The sequence below is a fragment of the Otolemur garnettii genome, unplaced genomic scaffold, assembly GCF_000181295.1.
Source record: "Otolemur garnettii isolate 467f Iridium unplaced genomic scaffold, OtoGar3 scaffold00011, whole genome shotgun sequence".
NCBI classification, from domain to species: domain Eukaryota; kingdom Metazoa; phylum Chordata; class Mammalia; order Primates; family Galagidae; genus Otolemur; species Otolemur garnettii.
In genome coordinates this window covers 30,765,418-30,780,975 of record NW_003852406.1, presented here as the reverse complement: position 1 = coordinate 30,780,975, position 15,558 = coordinate 30,765,418, and the positions used below count along the sequence as shown (strand labels likewise).

Here is a 15,558-nt window from a genome sequence, read left to right as displayed (position 1 = left end):
CTCTTGGGCTTAAGCAATTCTCTTGCCTCAGCCTCCCAAGTAGCTGGGACTACACATGCCCACTGCAATGCCTATTTTTTGTTGTTGTTGCTGTAGTTGTTGTTTTTAGCAGGCCTGGGCCAGGTTCGAGCCTGCCAGCACCTGTGTATGTGGCTGGTGCCCTAACCACTGAGCACAGGTGCCAAGCCTCCTAGGGTTCTAATGTGAGGTTTTTAGGATTTGAGGAAGGAGAAGTTGCAGCCCGTCTTGAATGTCCTTCTCAAGCTTTCCTCGTTGTCCTAATAAGACCACCCTTGGCTGTTGGCATGTGGGCCATCTGGTGGGAAAGACACCTTTGGACCCCTTTCCTACTCCCCAGGTCTGACGCCTCCCTGTATTGTGATGATGTTGACATCCGCTTCAGCAAAACCATGAACTCCTGCAAAGTGCTGCAGATCCGTTACGCCAGCGTGGGGCGGCTGCTGGAGCGACTGACCGACCTGCGCTTCCTGAGCATCGACTTCCTCAACACCTTCCTGCACTCCTACCGCGTCTTCACCACTGCCGTCGTGGTCCTGGACAAGCTCATCACCATCTACAAGAAGCCCATCAGTGCCATCCCTGCCAGGTGACTGAGGGCCCCTGGGAGGGAGGCTGAGCTCTGCAGGGGCCCCTGGAGGAGCTGGGAGGCGGGGAGGTGGGTAGGGTTCACCTGCCTGGCACCACTGCTCAGCCTCAGCTTCCTGAACCTGCCCTGCCTGTGGGATGGGAGGTTTGAGGAGCACACTTGCTCTCTCTGCCCTGCTCTTACCTCTTAGCCCCCTCCCGGAAGCTTAGGGTCCCACCCCTCACCAAAGGATAGGGCTTCCCTACTTGTGTCATTTAAGAAAAAAGAAAAAAGGAAGGAAAAGAGGAGGAAATGGAGAAGAGAAGGTGACAGAGAGAGATAGAAAAAGGGAGGGAGAGAGGACTTCCTTGCTTACATATGCCACCCATCCTTCCCTGAGGAGGAGAGGGACCCCTCTTGGCATACTGGGGTGGCACGATGTAAGGAGGGTAGGCTGCCTGAGCCTTGGCTTCTGAACCCTGTCATCTAGCTCAGCTCTGCCATGGAGGCAGCCGTGCGGGGCTCCTAGGAGCCAGTGGCTGAGTGGGGACCTGGTCTTATTAGCTGCTCTTGTCCAATTCTGAGTGACAAGCCAGCTTCCCCTCCTGTCATCCCCAGTGGGACCTGGTGGATCATAGTGAACCCAGGGTCCTTTCCAGGTAGAATTCTAAGGGCAGGAATTGCCCCCAAATCATAGAGTCAGGCTAGACTGAGGCCAGCTCAAAAGTCAAACAGCGTCAGTGCTCAGAGCTAACAGGACTCTGCTAACCACATAGCTCTGGCCACCCAGAATCCTAGTTAGACAGAAATGTTTACCTCCATCTCACCAAATGGTCACCTAGCCAAGGGCAGTAGCAAGCGAGGCATCGGGGAGAGTCCATATCAAGTCCTTTGCATAAGAAAAGTGGTTCTTAACCCTCATCTAACAGAGGGGAAAAGTGAGGCACAGAACACTGAAGGGCTAGGCCATGGCTACCCAGTGTTAGGTCAAGTGCAGGAGTGTGACCCCGGCCTCTGACAGGCCTCACTACTCCATGAAGGACCCATCCAGGAATAGCAGCTGGTGCTTCTCTTTCCTGAGAGGCCACTTCACATTCCCGGGGGGAGGGGGGTACAGCCTGGCCCAGAGCCCCTCTGAGTTCCCTTGGCTCCCAGCAGTGACAGCACTCTTCCCCCCACACCCTGCTCTGCTACGCCTGGAATCTGCCTCCATTCCCTCCCCTGCTTCCTCCCCTGCTTCCTGTGGGCCCACAGAAGGCCTCAGGGGTAGCGTATGTACTTCAGGAACCTCAGTGATCAGCCTCCCAGTTCCCTCAGTAAACAGGAGAAACCATCCTATCCAGGATGGAATCACACCCAAAAAGTCACCGAGATCATTCCCGGGGACCCAGCAGACCACCCTTCCTCTCAAGCAGTAGTGTCCCACAGCAGAAAAAGGCAGGTTCAAGTCCAGCTCTCAGCCCTGGGGCCTCAGCCAAGTCAATTCTGAGCCTCAGTTCCTACCTGTGACATGGGGATAAGCACCTGCTTCCCACAGCCACAGTGAGAGTTGAGAGACAGAGCCTGTCCCAAGTGTAGCAGGGAGCAGACACCCTCAATGCACTGCTGTGGATGGAATGACCCTTTCCAGCCTGGCCCTGAGTGGGGTCCTGCTGTGAGGATAGTAGGGGCTTGACCAGGAATGCTGGGAGACCCCACTTTCAGCTCCCATCCCTCTAACTTTGCACATAAGGCCACTCAAGCACCCTGATGACATGGAAAGAACCCTGGGTTTAGAGTTGGAAACATCAGATGAGTCAGTCCCTGCCTCTGAGCCTCCCAGCTTCCTCCTCCACAGACCATGCCTGAGGACAGCAGAACACCCAGGCAGCACCAGGCCCTGTGTGGGTCACGAGGTGGTTTCACAAAGCCTGCTGGGCAGGTGACTCTGAGCACCTCGGGTCAGGTGCTGCTGCTGCTGACCCAACGGAGGTAGAGGAAGGAGCATTGGATAGACCACCCTGCCTGCCACAGAAACCCCATGTCTCCTGCCCAGACCATTAGAGCAGGATACTTACCATTACAAACACTTGGCCCTGGGCAATTTAATCACACAGTCCCTACTAAGAGATCAGCTCCAGGTCTCAAGGGTCATGAGAAAGAAGGGCCCATCGCTGCCTTCCTGAGCCCTGCCAGCCTGGCGGCCTGTGCTGACACTTCTTTTCACCTCTGCCTCCCCGCAGGTCACTGGAGCTCCTGTTTGCCAGTGGTCAGAACAATAAGCTTCTGTACGGTGAGCCTCCCAAGTCCCCCCGCGCTACACGCAAGTTCTCCTCACCTCCACCGCTGTCCATCACCAAGACATCATCTCCCAGCCGCCGGCGGAAGCTGTCCCTGAACATCCCCATCATCACGGGTGGCAAGGCCCTGGACCTGGCTGCCCTCAGTTGCAACTCCAACGGCTACACCAGCATGTATTCAGCCATGTCACCCTTCAGCAAGGCCACACTAGACACCAGCAAGCTCTATGTGTCCAGCAGCTTTACCAACAAGATTCCAGATGAGGGTGACATGACCCCCGAGAAGCCTGAGGACCCCTCAACGCTCAGCAAGCAAAGTGAGTGGGTGTGTGGGTGGGCAGGCTGTCCCCAGTCTCATAGCCCCATGCCCAGCCCAGCCTCACTGCTCCTCGTGCCCCCACAGGGTAGGAGGCCCTGGGCCCCCATGCAGACAGGTGGGGCCCAGGCTGCCCAGGGAGGCTTTCAGAGGTCCCCAAGGCATTGCCACACTTTAGGTGGGTGTCAGCCCCCATTGTGAGCAATCCTCGCACTTGCCCACATTTGCAGAGTATGTGTCCTAGCCAGGCCTCCTTTGGGGCTGAGAGAGATGAGGGGCTGAGATCTAGCTCCCGCCCTCCCAGAGCCATAGTCTGAGCCGAGTCCTTGGACCACACACTCCACATGGCACTGGGCCTGTGTGGGGCTGGGGAGCTCAGGGGCACGAGCATCGTCAGCAGCAACAGAGAAGGCTTCCTCGGGGGATTGTTAGATCTGGATTTTCAGCAGGTGGGAGAACATTCTAGACCATGAGAATGGAATGTGAATGACTAAAGAGCCAGGAAGAGCCTGTGTGTTCAGGAAACAGCCTGGAGCTTAGCAGCCTGGAGCCCTGGGAGAGGAGCAGAGGCTGGGCGTGATGCGGGACCACCTGGTACCATCCTGTTCTCAGAGTTTCTTTCGACCATTCTGGAAGGATTGGATTTGGTCCTGCCTTAGATCAGATCAGGCCTATCTTAGGCACCACCGACATTGTCCTGTTAGCACCCACGTGTATGGGTGCATGTGCGTGTGCATGTGGGTATGTGTTAAAAAACTCTGGACTGGTCACATATTCCAGGACTTGAGGAGGAGGCCTTTGAAAAAGACCATGAAGGCTCAGTGCCTGTAGCTCAAGCGGCTAGGGTGCCAGCCACATACACCGGAGCTGGCAGATTTGAACCCAGCCCGGCCTGCTAAACAACAATGACAACTATAGCAAAAAAAAAAAAAAAACAGATAGATAGATAGATAGATCAATCTCCAGGTGTTATGGTAGGCGCCTGTAGTCCTAGCTACTTGGGAGGATGAGGCAAGAGAATCACTTAAGCCCAAGAGTTTGAGGTTGCTGTGAGCTGTGACGCCATGGCACTCTACCAAGGGCGACATAGTGAGACTCCGTCTCAGAAAAAAAAAAAGACTGTGAAGACGGCCAGTGTTTCTCTCCTCTGTGTGGAGAAGAGAGAAGGTAGGAGGCCCCCCCACGAAGTCATGTCACCAAGAAGCATTTGCCATGGCACATACCAGAAATGGGCGATGTGTGCCACTACAAATCAGTGACCAAGGTGACAGCCTACCAGAAGTTTCACAACTTCACAAGAAATCATCTCAGACCTGGCTTCTTAACTGGTGATCCCAGGAGCCCATGAATGTAACCATGTGTGAAATTCTGTATGTGTGGGTACATGAGTTCTTTTCTAAAGAGAAGACCTGTAGCTTTTGGGGGGTTCATAAGAAGGTTAAGTATAAGTGCACTCATTTTCTATCGGGGAAACTGAGGCCCAGAGCAATTAAGAGTATTTGACCAAGACTTCACTGTGCCATACCTGGACTTTGAATGTAATTCATCAGTTTCCCCAAAGTGTATAGACCATGAATCTCCCAAGATTAGGAAGAGTATAATTAATTTCCCAAGGCAGGCTATTTCTAAGAGTGACCAGGGACATGAGACAACAAGTATAAAACTGGAGCAAATAGTCACCCTAACTAAGATGCTTCACCAAAATGAAAAAGAGAGACCTTGCCTCTCAAAGGGTGGTGCATGGACCAGCCATACGGTCATGTCTAACAAAAGCTTATTGGAAATGCAGACTCTCAGGCCCTGCCTGAGACTCCGAAAGAGAATTTGCATTCTAACAAGGTCCCCAGGTATGTCTGTTAAGGCTTGAGAAGTTGTGGTAGAGCAAAAGCCACCTTGGAGGTTCACAGTGCCCATTAGCACATGGAAGGTTCTGGGATAAGTCCTGTGGCAAATCAAGCTGTTAAACTTTCTTCCATCCACATACCCCAGATTTACTGTTTGGCCTCAGTAAGTTATAGGCATGAATTTTGATATCAGTGAATCACTGAAAAAAATAAGATTACTTCTTTTTCTTCTCCCAGGCTCAGAAGTCTCCGTGAGAGAAGAGTCAGATATTGATCAAAACCAGAGTGATGATGGTGACACTGAAATGTCACCAACTAAATCTCCAACAACACCAAAATCAGTCAAATGCAAAAATTCTTCAGGTACGGCTCACCAACTACAAGGTGATCCCCAGGCTGGGAAGGAAGACAGGTTAGGCTGAGTAGAGGCGGGTCTCCTAAGGACTCCTGCCAGACTCCTAAGAGTAATGACTATTCTGAGATTTCATAGCTCTGTATGGGCCCCAGAGCACCACCTGAGTGCATCCTGCTCCCAATGCAGTCTCTCCCTACCTCAGACAAGCCCTTTCACCCTCTGCACAGGCAGCAGGGAGGCCAGTGGTGTCTAGGGATTCAGAAGGTGTTTGCCAAGCCCTGCACATGCGGCTCTGTGCCTGGCCCTTTTGCCGATCTGACAACTTTCTGGAGAGGCTATTATGTTTTTGCAATAAAGGAAACAACTCTGAGAAGGGTGACATTACCCACCCAACATCTCAGACTCAGATTCTGAAGGGCTTTTGAGGAGCCATCTTTGTCTCTTGGTCTCATTAACCATCTCCCCACACACAGCAGAGCTCTGGATACCCAAGAGGAGGGAGCTCCCAGGCCCACACACACACACACATACACACACACACACACACCACCTTCTCCACGACCTGTCCCCACATGCAACAGTCTCCTACACCCTGAGCCCCGTGCCTCCAGGCCTTCAGAAGAAGCCCAGTCAGTCACAGGGTCACCTGTGGCTTTGGACAAAGACTGCCCAGAGGTGCTGCAGCCGTGCCACACACCAAAACTGACATCCTGGAGGGGAAATCTCACAAATAAGCCTTGAGTATTCCAAATAAGTGATTTGTGCCTCACAGCATGAGCCCTGCTACTTTGTCCTGGGTACAGATTGCTTTCTGTAGACTTACAAGATGAAACTAAAGGTTTCCACTCAGATTACTACTAAAAAGACTAATAATAGCAATGATAGTCCATGGCATGTATATCACTTTTCATCCAGTACAAGGTACTTCCATCCATGTTCTTTCCTCTAATCTCTATATCCACCTTTTTTTTTTTTTGTAGAGACAGAATCTCACTTTATCACCCTCAGTAGAGTGCTGTAGCAGCGTCACACAGCTCACAGCAACCTCCAGATCCTGGGCTTAGGCAATTCTCTTGTCTCAGCCTCCTGAGTAGCTGGGACTACAGGTGCCCACCACAACACCCAGCTACTTTTTCGTTGCAGTTTGGCTGGGACCAGGTTTGAACCCACCACCCCCCATATATGCGGTTGGCACCCTACCCACTGAGCCACAGGCACCACCCTATATCCACCATTTAAAGTAGGGATTATCCCTATTATCCAGAGGAGATCGCTGAGACTCAGAGTGGTTAAGTATTACCCAAGGTCACACAGCTAGTAAGACTTTGGGGAGAATTTCACCCCAGGTAGGTGGACTCCACATGCATTGCTCTCTCCATGTCACCGTGCCCACAAACCTGTCAGTGTAAACTGTAGTTATCAGACAGTGGACAGGTCTTGTGTTTTTTCAAGTAGGCTGAAGAGGGAGAGAACTTGGGACACTACCCCCAACCAGGCTGTGCACAGCTGAGGCTAAGGGCTGAAGGGTGTGGGGCTGCAGAGAGGTGCAGGAGGTGGTGGCGGGAGGGTGGCCCAGCCAACTCCACCCTGGAACAGCCCTGGGGATATTGTGGCATAACCCTTCCAGGAAGATTAACAGGGGACAAACGCCCCTACTCCAGCACCACCCTGGAGACTCTGCCTGCCTGCTCTTGAGGCTGGTCTGGACTCAGCCCAGGCTTGCTAACAACCTGGGGCTAGGCCCAGGGACAGCTGAGGGTTGGTGCCCTCTTCTCCACAGAGTTTCCACTCTTTTCCTACAACAATGGAGTTGTCATGACGTCCTGTCGCGAACTGGACAGTAACCGCAGTGCTTTGTCGGCTGCCTCCGCCTTTGCCATAGCGACAGCAGGAGCCAACGAGGGCACCCCAAACAAGGAGAAGTACCGGAGGATGTCCTTAGCCAGCACAGGTATGTGGTGCCACGCTCGAAGGGCCCTCCCCCAGTCCAGCCCCTCTATGAGGCATGTGGCAGGTGATGACAGCCATGGCGCCAAGGACGTGCCCCGCTGCGGGTGTTGAAGATGTGCTGCTGATGGCACAGGTGGTCTCTGCTAACAGTGCCCAGCCTCTGGGGCTCTGCTTCACCTAATTACTCCGACTCACTAGACGCCAAGCTTCCCACATCACCTTACTGTGGAGGTTCTGGGTCACAGCCCACACTGCTCTGCCCTGGCTGGGGCTCTGCACACACCCCAGCCTGCAGCCAGGGCCACCAGGAGTCTGGAGCACAGCCTGCTCTACACCTGCCCCGGGAATAAAGCCTGGCCTTCTCCACTGGGCTGGCCCAGGGGGGGAGGGGGAGGGGCATCTCTAGCCAATCGGGCACACCCTGCCTACTCCCAATGGATTGCTATCCACTGCACCCCAAACATTCTTCCTGTGAGCCTTGGGGCCTGCCACCTGAAGGCCCCTTCCTTCCCACCTGTCACCCTTTGCTAGTTGGCCAACTTCTACTCAGAGTAAAGCCTGGGGGAGCTTCTGCTGCCACCTCCCACTTCCACAGCCTTTGTCCTGCAGCAAGAGCTATGTAGGGGGCCCCAGAGACCCCTGGTCTCTGCTGAGGGCCAGCAGACCTGTGGCCCTGTCTGGAGAGGCTGCCTGAGTCACCTGGCAGCCCTTGAAAAATGGCAGAGGCTGGGCCTGTGTACACTGTGTCCACTGAGAAGTGTGGCCTCAGTCTTATGGGTCAAAATTGGTTATTAAGTATTGTATTGTCCCCCTGCCCATGGTGCTCCCGCCCAGCAGCCATAGGACCAGCCCCACCTTAGCCAGGTCTGAAAGTCCAGTCTGGACTAGAATCCAGCTGTTTCTGGCTCCCATATTTCCTGTCTCCCCTCTTCCATGCGTGCCACCAGGGTTTCCCCCTGACCAGAGGAACGGAGACAAGGAGTTCGTGATCCGTAGAGCGGCTACCAATCGTGTCCTGAACGTACTTCGCCACTGGGTCTCCAAGCACTCTCAGGTGGGTGGTTATCCTCCCAGGTAGGAACCCTTGGGCACAGGCCCCAGGGAGCAGCCTCTGGCTGAGTGAGCTGATGTCCAGCAGTGAGGCAGCAGGAGGGAGGTGCCAAATCCACTGCCCCAATATTCCCAGAAGGCACCCTAGGAGGAACCAAAGTCCCTGAGGGGACCACTGTCTCTTCACCCCATCTGCAGCAGGGGTATGGGCAGGTTTGTGCGTCCCCAGCCTGGGTGTGACTATGGTAGCTGAGCAATGGTCCTGGGTCTTGCCTCAGTGCCATTACCTAAGATTCTCTGGTTCCTGAGAGTCTCTTGTGCCTGGCCACACAGCCAGCAGAAAGAAAGCGAGGCAGAAGTAGAAACTACTGTTCCCCTCTGCCCAGGCCCAGACCACTGCAGGGTAGGTAGAAAACAGTAGCCAGAACCACCCCTCACATCTTCCCACAGGACTTTGAGACCAACGAGGAGCTCAAATGCAAGGCAGTCAGCTTCCTGGAGGAGGTCGTGCATGACCCGGAGCTCCTGACTCAGGAGCGGAAGGCAGCAGCCAACATCATCAGGTGGGGCAGCACCACCTGCTCAGGAAAGCACAAGGGCTGGCTAGAGGCCGGGCAGGCAGAGCAAGCCCTTCCCGAGTAGGACAGCCCAGAGCAGGGTGTGCTGGGCTAGAGGGGAACCCGGAACCTCCCGGGGCCACACACCCCCTGGACAGCCAGGCTCAGGTGTGAGGGGTCCATTTAGCCTTCCCTCCATGCCCAACCCCAGCAGACCTTGATTTCTCTGAGGGAAGAGCTCAGCCTGCTTCCCAGTGCCCACAGTTGCTGACAACTCGTGCAGTGGGCTCTGGTCGCATGTGCCTACTTAAATCTTAGCTGAGCAAATGTAAGATTCAGTGACTCGGTCACATGAGCCTTACATGGTCTGGGCTCCATATTAGACAGCACAGGACAGTCCCACCATTGTAGGAGTGCTACAGAACAGCACCACAGGACCCCGCCTATAGGTGTCAAGGAGTGCCACTGATTTAACTGAATCCAAGTCAGTTAAATCACTTGTCTCTGAACCAGTGCTCCTTCCATTAGTACTGGCAGCCCATTTCCGAGCTGGCCTAGCCAGTGACTCACAATATGACCTCAGCAAGTCCCTTCTCCTTTATAAAATGGGTGAACAATACCCACTTCGAGGGCAGGGATGAGATCATGAGTATTGCTTCTACAGGCTGCTCATGGGTGGTAGGCACAGGCCACTGTCTGCCCGTGGCTCCCATCCGTGGCCTGTCCTCTCCCAGCCCAGGGAATGCAAGGGAGCACTCTGCTCCTCACTTGTCACCCAGCCCCACCACAGACCCCCACTACCCTGCTCAGCTCTTGCTGCCTGTGGCAAAGTCTCCCCAGCCACGCCCATCCCCGGCTCAGGGCCCAAGACTCTGTCAGGTCTCCCTTACCTCAGTGCCCACCACACACACACGACCACCCATGCACACTCTGCCCTGTGCTGGGCCCTGGCCTTGTAAGTGCAGACAGCCACTGGGAGCCTGTCTGGGCACTGCCCCTGGTGCAGTGGGAGGAGGAGGGTCTGCTCTCAGGTGCAGACCTTGCCTGAGCAGCCATTTCCTCAGCTGTGTGCACAATGACATCCAGCTGGAGAGCTGCTCCCTACAGCGTAGGCAGCCCCAGGGGCCCCAGGGCACCCACAGCAAGGGGGGAGCATGTTGGCCTGACACTTAGGGTCCACCCTCATCTCCCACTGTAACCCGGCACCCTCTCTTCTGCCACCCCTCAACTGCTGCAGCTCCTGCAGGTCAAGGCTGGGCTGAGGGGTGGCCTGTCAGGAAGCCCCAGCTCCCGAGGAGCAGCTCTCTTACTCCACTGCACGAAGGAGCGCCTGCCACAGGCTGCCAGCTGGCACCAGGGCTGCAGGGAGCGCCTCACCTGCCCTGTCAGGGGACAGCCACAAGCCAGATGCAGGGACCTGCCCCAGCCAGAAGGGGCAAGACCACTGGGAGAAGCCAATGAAGGGTCTCTTGGCAAAGGAAATGAGCAGGGACACAGAGGCATGAGAGTGCCAAGGGCATGGGGACCCAGCCAGCTGGGAAGGGGACTGCCTAGGAATGAGGTGGGGATCACCTGCCTTCTTGTCCCTAGGACTCTGACGCAGGAGGACCCAGGTGACAACCAGATCACGCTGGAGGAGATTACTCAGATGGTGAGTGGAGCCCCCACCCCAAGGCCCCCTGATCTAGCAGTCACCACCTATCTGTGACAAAGTAGCACCAACAAGGTGGCTTAAAATGATAGAATTTATGCTCACAGTTCTGGAGGTCTAAGTCTGAAATTAAGGTGTTAGTTGGGCCATGTGTCACCATCCCACTTACAGATGGAGCAGCTGAGGCATGGCGGCTTAAGCAGGCCATCTAGGGTTGTGGTGAGTGGCAGTGGTGAGAGCTATGTCTGGCCGTCTCCAGAGCAAGAATTCACTCCACATTCTGTCTGTCAAACTGCCTCGCCCAAGGAATCAGCATGAGTCCCCACCTGCCCAGAAATGCTAGCACCCCAGGGAGCAAAGGCATATGAGCTCATGGTGGCATTCCATGCAGAGTGCAGGAACAATGATGGTCTTAGATAGTTGGGTGGCCTGGCTCGGCCAGATCGTTTCCCAGGTTGGTGCTATACACCCCAGAAAGCCATTGTGAGCTGCCCAGAGCCTCAGCCCCTGCTGTCAAGGATGCTCACAACAGACTCACTGTTACTGCCCTGGAGGTGGCAGTTGTGCCCTATGGCTCAGCCTCATACTGGCTGAGGGACCTTTGATCTGTTAAAAGTAGCCAGCAGAAGACTTGGGTCTCTGGATTCTGGGCCCCTGCCTCCTTCACTTCTCTGTCCCAACTCCTGGAGCTGATGAGGCACCTTGGAGCAGCAAGCACCCCAGGCCACACTCCCACCCCAGAGAGCAGCACTGCAGGATCCTGTACATACCCTTGGCAGGAGGTCTGTGGTGCCCAACCCCACCACCTCCAGATGACCCTCTGGGGCCAGAATGCTGAGCAGCCCCTGAGAGGGAAGGATCCTCCTGGCACTCCCCTGAAGGGAGTCAACATGCTGCTCTCCTGCCTGTAGGAGCCTGGAATGTTTACCCCTTGGCAGCCCCCAGGGCCTCTTGTCCCTTCTTGAACAGCCTGAGGCTTTTCTAGAACAAAGGCCCACTGAGTTGCCTCTGGCCCCTCTTGTCCCCAGAGCTGTTGTAGGGCAGATCCAGTTCAGGGAGAGCCAAGGCCTCACTAGAGAGCAGACAAGCTTCTTGCTGGGAGGAAGTTGTTGGTTCTGGCCGGTTCCCAGAGTCACCCTCTTCCTAGGCTACACCGAAAGGAAGCAGGGGAGCCGGCAGCTGCTCCTGCCCAGCACACCTCTGGCCTGGGCACCGCCATAAGCCATACCCTACCCAGATCCCTGCACCCTTGACTCTGACAGTAAGCCATCCTGGGCCCAGCCCAGGACTGCCAGGTAGGACCCTCAGGAGAACAGATGAGGCTGGGGGCCTCCTCCTCATGAGCTCACAGGACAAGGCCTCTTCCCCAGGGTCCTTGCCCTGAAGCCCAGCATCTCAGTGGACCTGCTGTTCACCTCTCCACACCCCTGAAGGCCTAGTGTCCCCCCACCTCCATGCTTCTGCACTTGGGCATCTGCACACACCCTTCCCTGCCACATGTGGCTCTGCCAAGAAAACCCTCACCATACAGAGGTCTGTACCCTCACCATCCCTGCCCTACTCACATGACTGGGAGCCCTGCAGCCTGGAGCTCCGTGAGGTCACAGACTATTTCTGACCTTTGTATTTCCAGTGTCTAACAAGAGCCTGGCAGTGCAGACCTCAGTGCACATTTGCACAGGAAATGAGGGAAGGAGACGCTTGGCCTAGCAGGGTGGCCTGTTTCCCTGTGACTAGTGCAGACAGGCTGCTTGTGCGTGCTCAGCCTGCTCAGGCCTCTGGGTAAGCTGGAGTAAACACAAGGAAGCAGAAGTCACAGGGGCGCGAGGTGGTCACCTCTTGAGCCTGTGCTGCCCAGCCGGCTGGCCACTCTCCTCCATGACCTCAAGGTGGGAGAGGGGCAGGACTCTTGTTTCTGACTCATTCCCCCAGGAGACACAAGCTTTTCCCAAGGCCAGAAAACTTGTAACTCTCCCTTCCTTGCCCTATCTCCCTCCAGCACCTCCCCATACCCAGCAGACCTTCTGCTGTCCAAGCACGCCAGCCTTCCCACAGCCACCTCTCATCCAATACCTGACATGACACCTCTGTCCCCAGCTAGTGTTTCCCTGAGGATGTCCTCTGTTCAAAGGGCATAGGTGTCTAGCAAGGTGGTGTCCATGGGCAAGCCCTAGTGACCAGGGACATGGTAACCCAGGATTGAGGCTAGGCAGCTATCATCTGGGCACAGGACAGGACCACTGCTCCAGGAGCTGGTCACACCTGGGAGTTCACCCCTGCTAATGAGTTTCAAGTAGAAATTGTAATTAGCCAAGCTTTTGGCCCACACAGGCCCTGAAGGGAATGGCCAGGCACAGCCTGGGATCAGGCCACCTGACCCAGCCCCAGTCAGCTCAGTTGGGCTGAGTGGTTTGGGCCAGTCATTGACCTCTAGAAGCCTCCACCATCCCATGCCATGCCAGGTTCACGACAGCTCCAAACTGTCCTCCCGACTCACATATACAGGGTACAATGGGGGCCCAGCTCCCTCTGTCCCCTTCCATCTATTTCTCCTCATCACACCCCAGCCTACCCTACCCACCCACCCCTGATTCCAGGCAGAGATTTCCTCATCAAAGTTGCCAAAAAGCTTAGGCGATGACCTTCTCAGGCCTGACTTGAGAACTTACTCCCCATAGGCTGAAGGTGTGAAGGCAGAGCCCTTTGAGAACCACTCAGCCCTGGAAATTGCAGAGCAGCTGACCTTGCTAGACCACCTCGTCTTCAAGAAGATTCCTTATGAGTAAGTGAGCACAGCTCCCAGATCCCCCTCCCTCTACTCCTGCAGGCATCAGCCTTGGCAGCATCCCAGAAGCACATCCAGTGGCTTCTAGAGCCACAGGGATTCTCCACAGCTGGAAGTAAAGATGCACGGTCAGCACAGATGAGGGAGAAGCCTGTTCCCATTCCTGCCCCCAAGTCCTCTCCTTACCTCCCAGGTACTCACACACGTGCACGCGCACACACATGCACATGAACACATGCTCACATGCACACACTTTCACATGCATGCACATGTCCACATGCACACACACACACGCATGCACACGAACACATGCTCACACACAAACACACATGCACACACATGCACATGCACAAACACAGGAACACACATGAACATGTGAACACACACTTACATGCACACATGTGTTCACATACACACACATGAACATGCTTACATGCACACACATGCACACACACTCTCTTAGCTGGAAGCATCCTGACTCAGAGCTCCTATTCAGGAAGCTTAGTGTGTGTTCATGTACATGTGCACACAGGCGTATGTTTGCATGCAGTGGCTGGCACACCTCCCAGGAGCAGACTCTGAAGAGGTCCTGGAGCCCAATGTTGCCCACCTGCCATGTAGACAGCTGTCCCAGCCCGCACTGTAGTTACACCACGTAGATAGTTACGAGTCCTTTATTTATCCCACGACAAAGCAAATGGTATTTGTAAACACAGTACTCCCTAGCAGTGCCTAAGTAAGCCATGAGGTTGTTTTCAGGTTTTGCTCCATGTTTATAGCTGAAGTAAACATCCTTGTGACCAAATGTGTTTCTGAATTTCTGACAGTTTGTCCCACAGTGGTTTCCCAAAATTGGAATCTGCAGATCCCAGGCTGCGAGTCATCAGCCCCAGCCCCACCTGGCCCTGGCACAGGCGCTGCCACATCTAAACAGACGGTGTTGCCCACTCCTGGTGTAGTAACTGTCATTATCCCCAACCTGCTTCCTCTAGGCAGAGAAGCTGGACATGTTGTCAAGGCCAGCTCACCTCCCCTTGGCTTTTCCAGCCATGAGACTCTGCCCGGGTATCTCTCCCGGTCACTTTGTCAAATCAGGAGCCTGGGCAGTCAGTGGCTTCCTACCAGGTTGCCATTGCCAGAACACACTGCTGGCCTGGCTCAAAGGCTCCTGCTGCTGGCCGGGCTCGCAGGCTCCCATCTTCTCTATTCTACAGACTAGTTATTGAAAAGTGGCGAAATGTGAGTTCTCCCTGTCAGAACACAAGATCTGTAACAAAACCTGGTGTGCCCACCCACTTCACAGTGGATGATGTGCCTGCCCGCACCTTATCAAATTTCAACCTTGCAGTAACCCTGTGAGGAGAGTATTGTCATTATTCCCATTTTACAAATAAGGAAACTGAGACCTGGAGATACAAAGGGCTTGCCTGAAGCCACACAGCTGGAATAGGGCAGAGCTAGACTTGAGCCCAGGGTTCCTTCCTCTCCAGGGCTCTGCAGAAAATCCATTTCCCTGAAAGGACAGCCTCAAAAAGCAAAGAAATTAGGAAGGCAAATCTAACCTCAACTGCCTTGGGATTCCCCTTACTTCCCACAGGGAGTTCTTTGGACAAGGCTGGATGAAACTGGAAAAGAATGAAAGGACCCCTTACATCATGAAAACCACTAAGCACTTCAATGATGTGAGTATGGGGCAGGCAGCACCCTTCTCCCCTGGGTTTTCCTTTGGCAGGTCTGTGGAGAGGCTGGGTAGCCAGCAGGCCATGTACCCAGCTGGAATCAGACCCCTGGGTCATCGCTGGCCCCGCCACCCCAGCCATATGACCTTGGGCTAGGGGTATCATCTCAGTCCCAGTTTCTTCTGTTAAATGGGGCTGACTGCTGAACGGCCATGTGAGGCTCAACTGGGACAGGCAGCCCAGCATTGGCTCCCTGAAGTCACTCCTTGAAGCAGATTTCCTGGTGAGTCTGCAGCAAAGCAAGTGGAAAGGCGTGATGGACTGGGAGAAAAGGAGTGAAGACCTCCGGGCTGTGCCTCTGGTTTGTGACCTCATCTAGGAGTTAGAGACGAGCAGCAGTTGGCACTACTACAGCAGGCGGCACTACTGCAGCAGGCGGCACTACTGCAGCAGTTGGTACTACTGCAGCAGGCGGCACTACTGCAGCAGGCGGCACTACTGCAGCA

The 15,558-nt window shown here is 54.7% G+C and overlaps 1 protein-coding gene across 1 annotated transcript in view; it reads left to right on the top strand.

Moving 5' to 3' along the window:
• RASGRF1 (Ras protein specific guanine nucleotide releasing factor 1) overlaps positions 1 to 15,558 on the top strand; it is a 114,977-nt gene that overhangs the window by 72,702 nt on the left and 26,717 nt on the right. Inside the window, exons 14-22 of the mRNA XM_003784570.2 lie at positions 359 to 607; positions 2,809 to 3,182; positions 5,263 to 5,388; positions 7,161 to 7,331; positions 8,278 to 8,384; positions 8,831 to 8,943; positions 10,528 to 10,588; positions 13,267 to 13,370; positions 14,971 to 15,055. Coding sequence (XP_003784618.1) covers positions 359 to 607; positions 2,809 to 3,182; positions 5,263 to 5,388; positions 7,161 to 7,331; positions 8,278 to 8,384; positions 8,831 to 8,943; positions 10,528 to 10,588; positions 13,267 to 13,370; positions 14,971 to 15,055 — 1,390 coding nt within the window. The remainder of the gene's footprint in view (positions 1 to 358; positions 608 to 2,808; positions 3,183 to 5,262; positions 5,389 to 7,160; positions 7,332 to 8,277; positions 8,385 to 8,830; positions 8,944 to 10,527; positions 10,589 to 13,266; positions 13,371 to 14,970; positions 15,056 to 15,558) is intronic.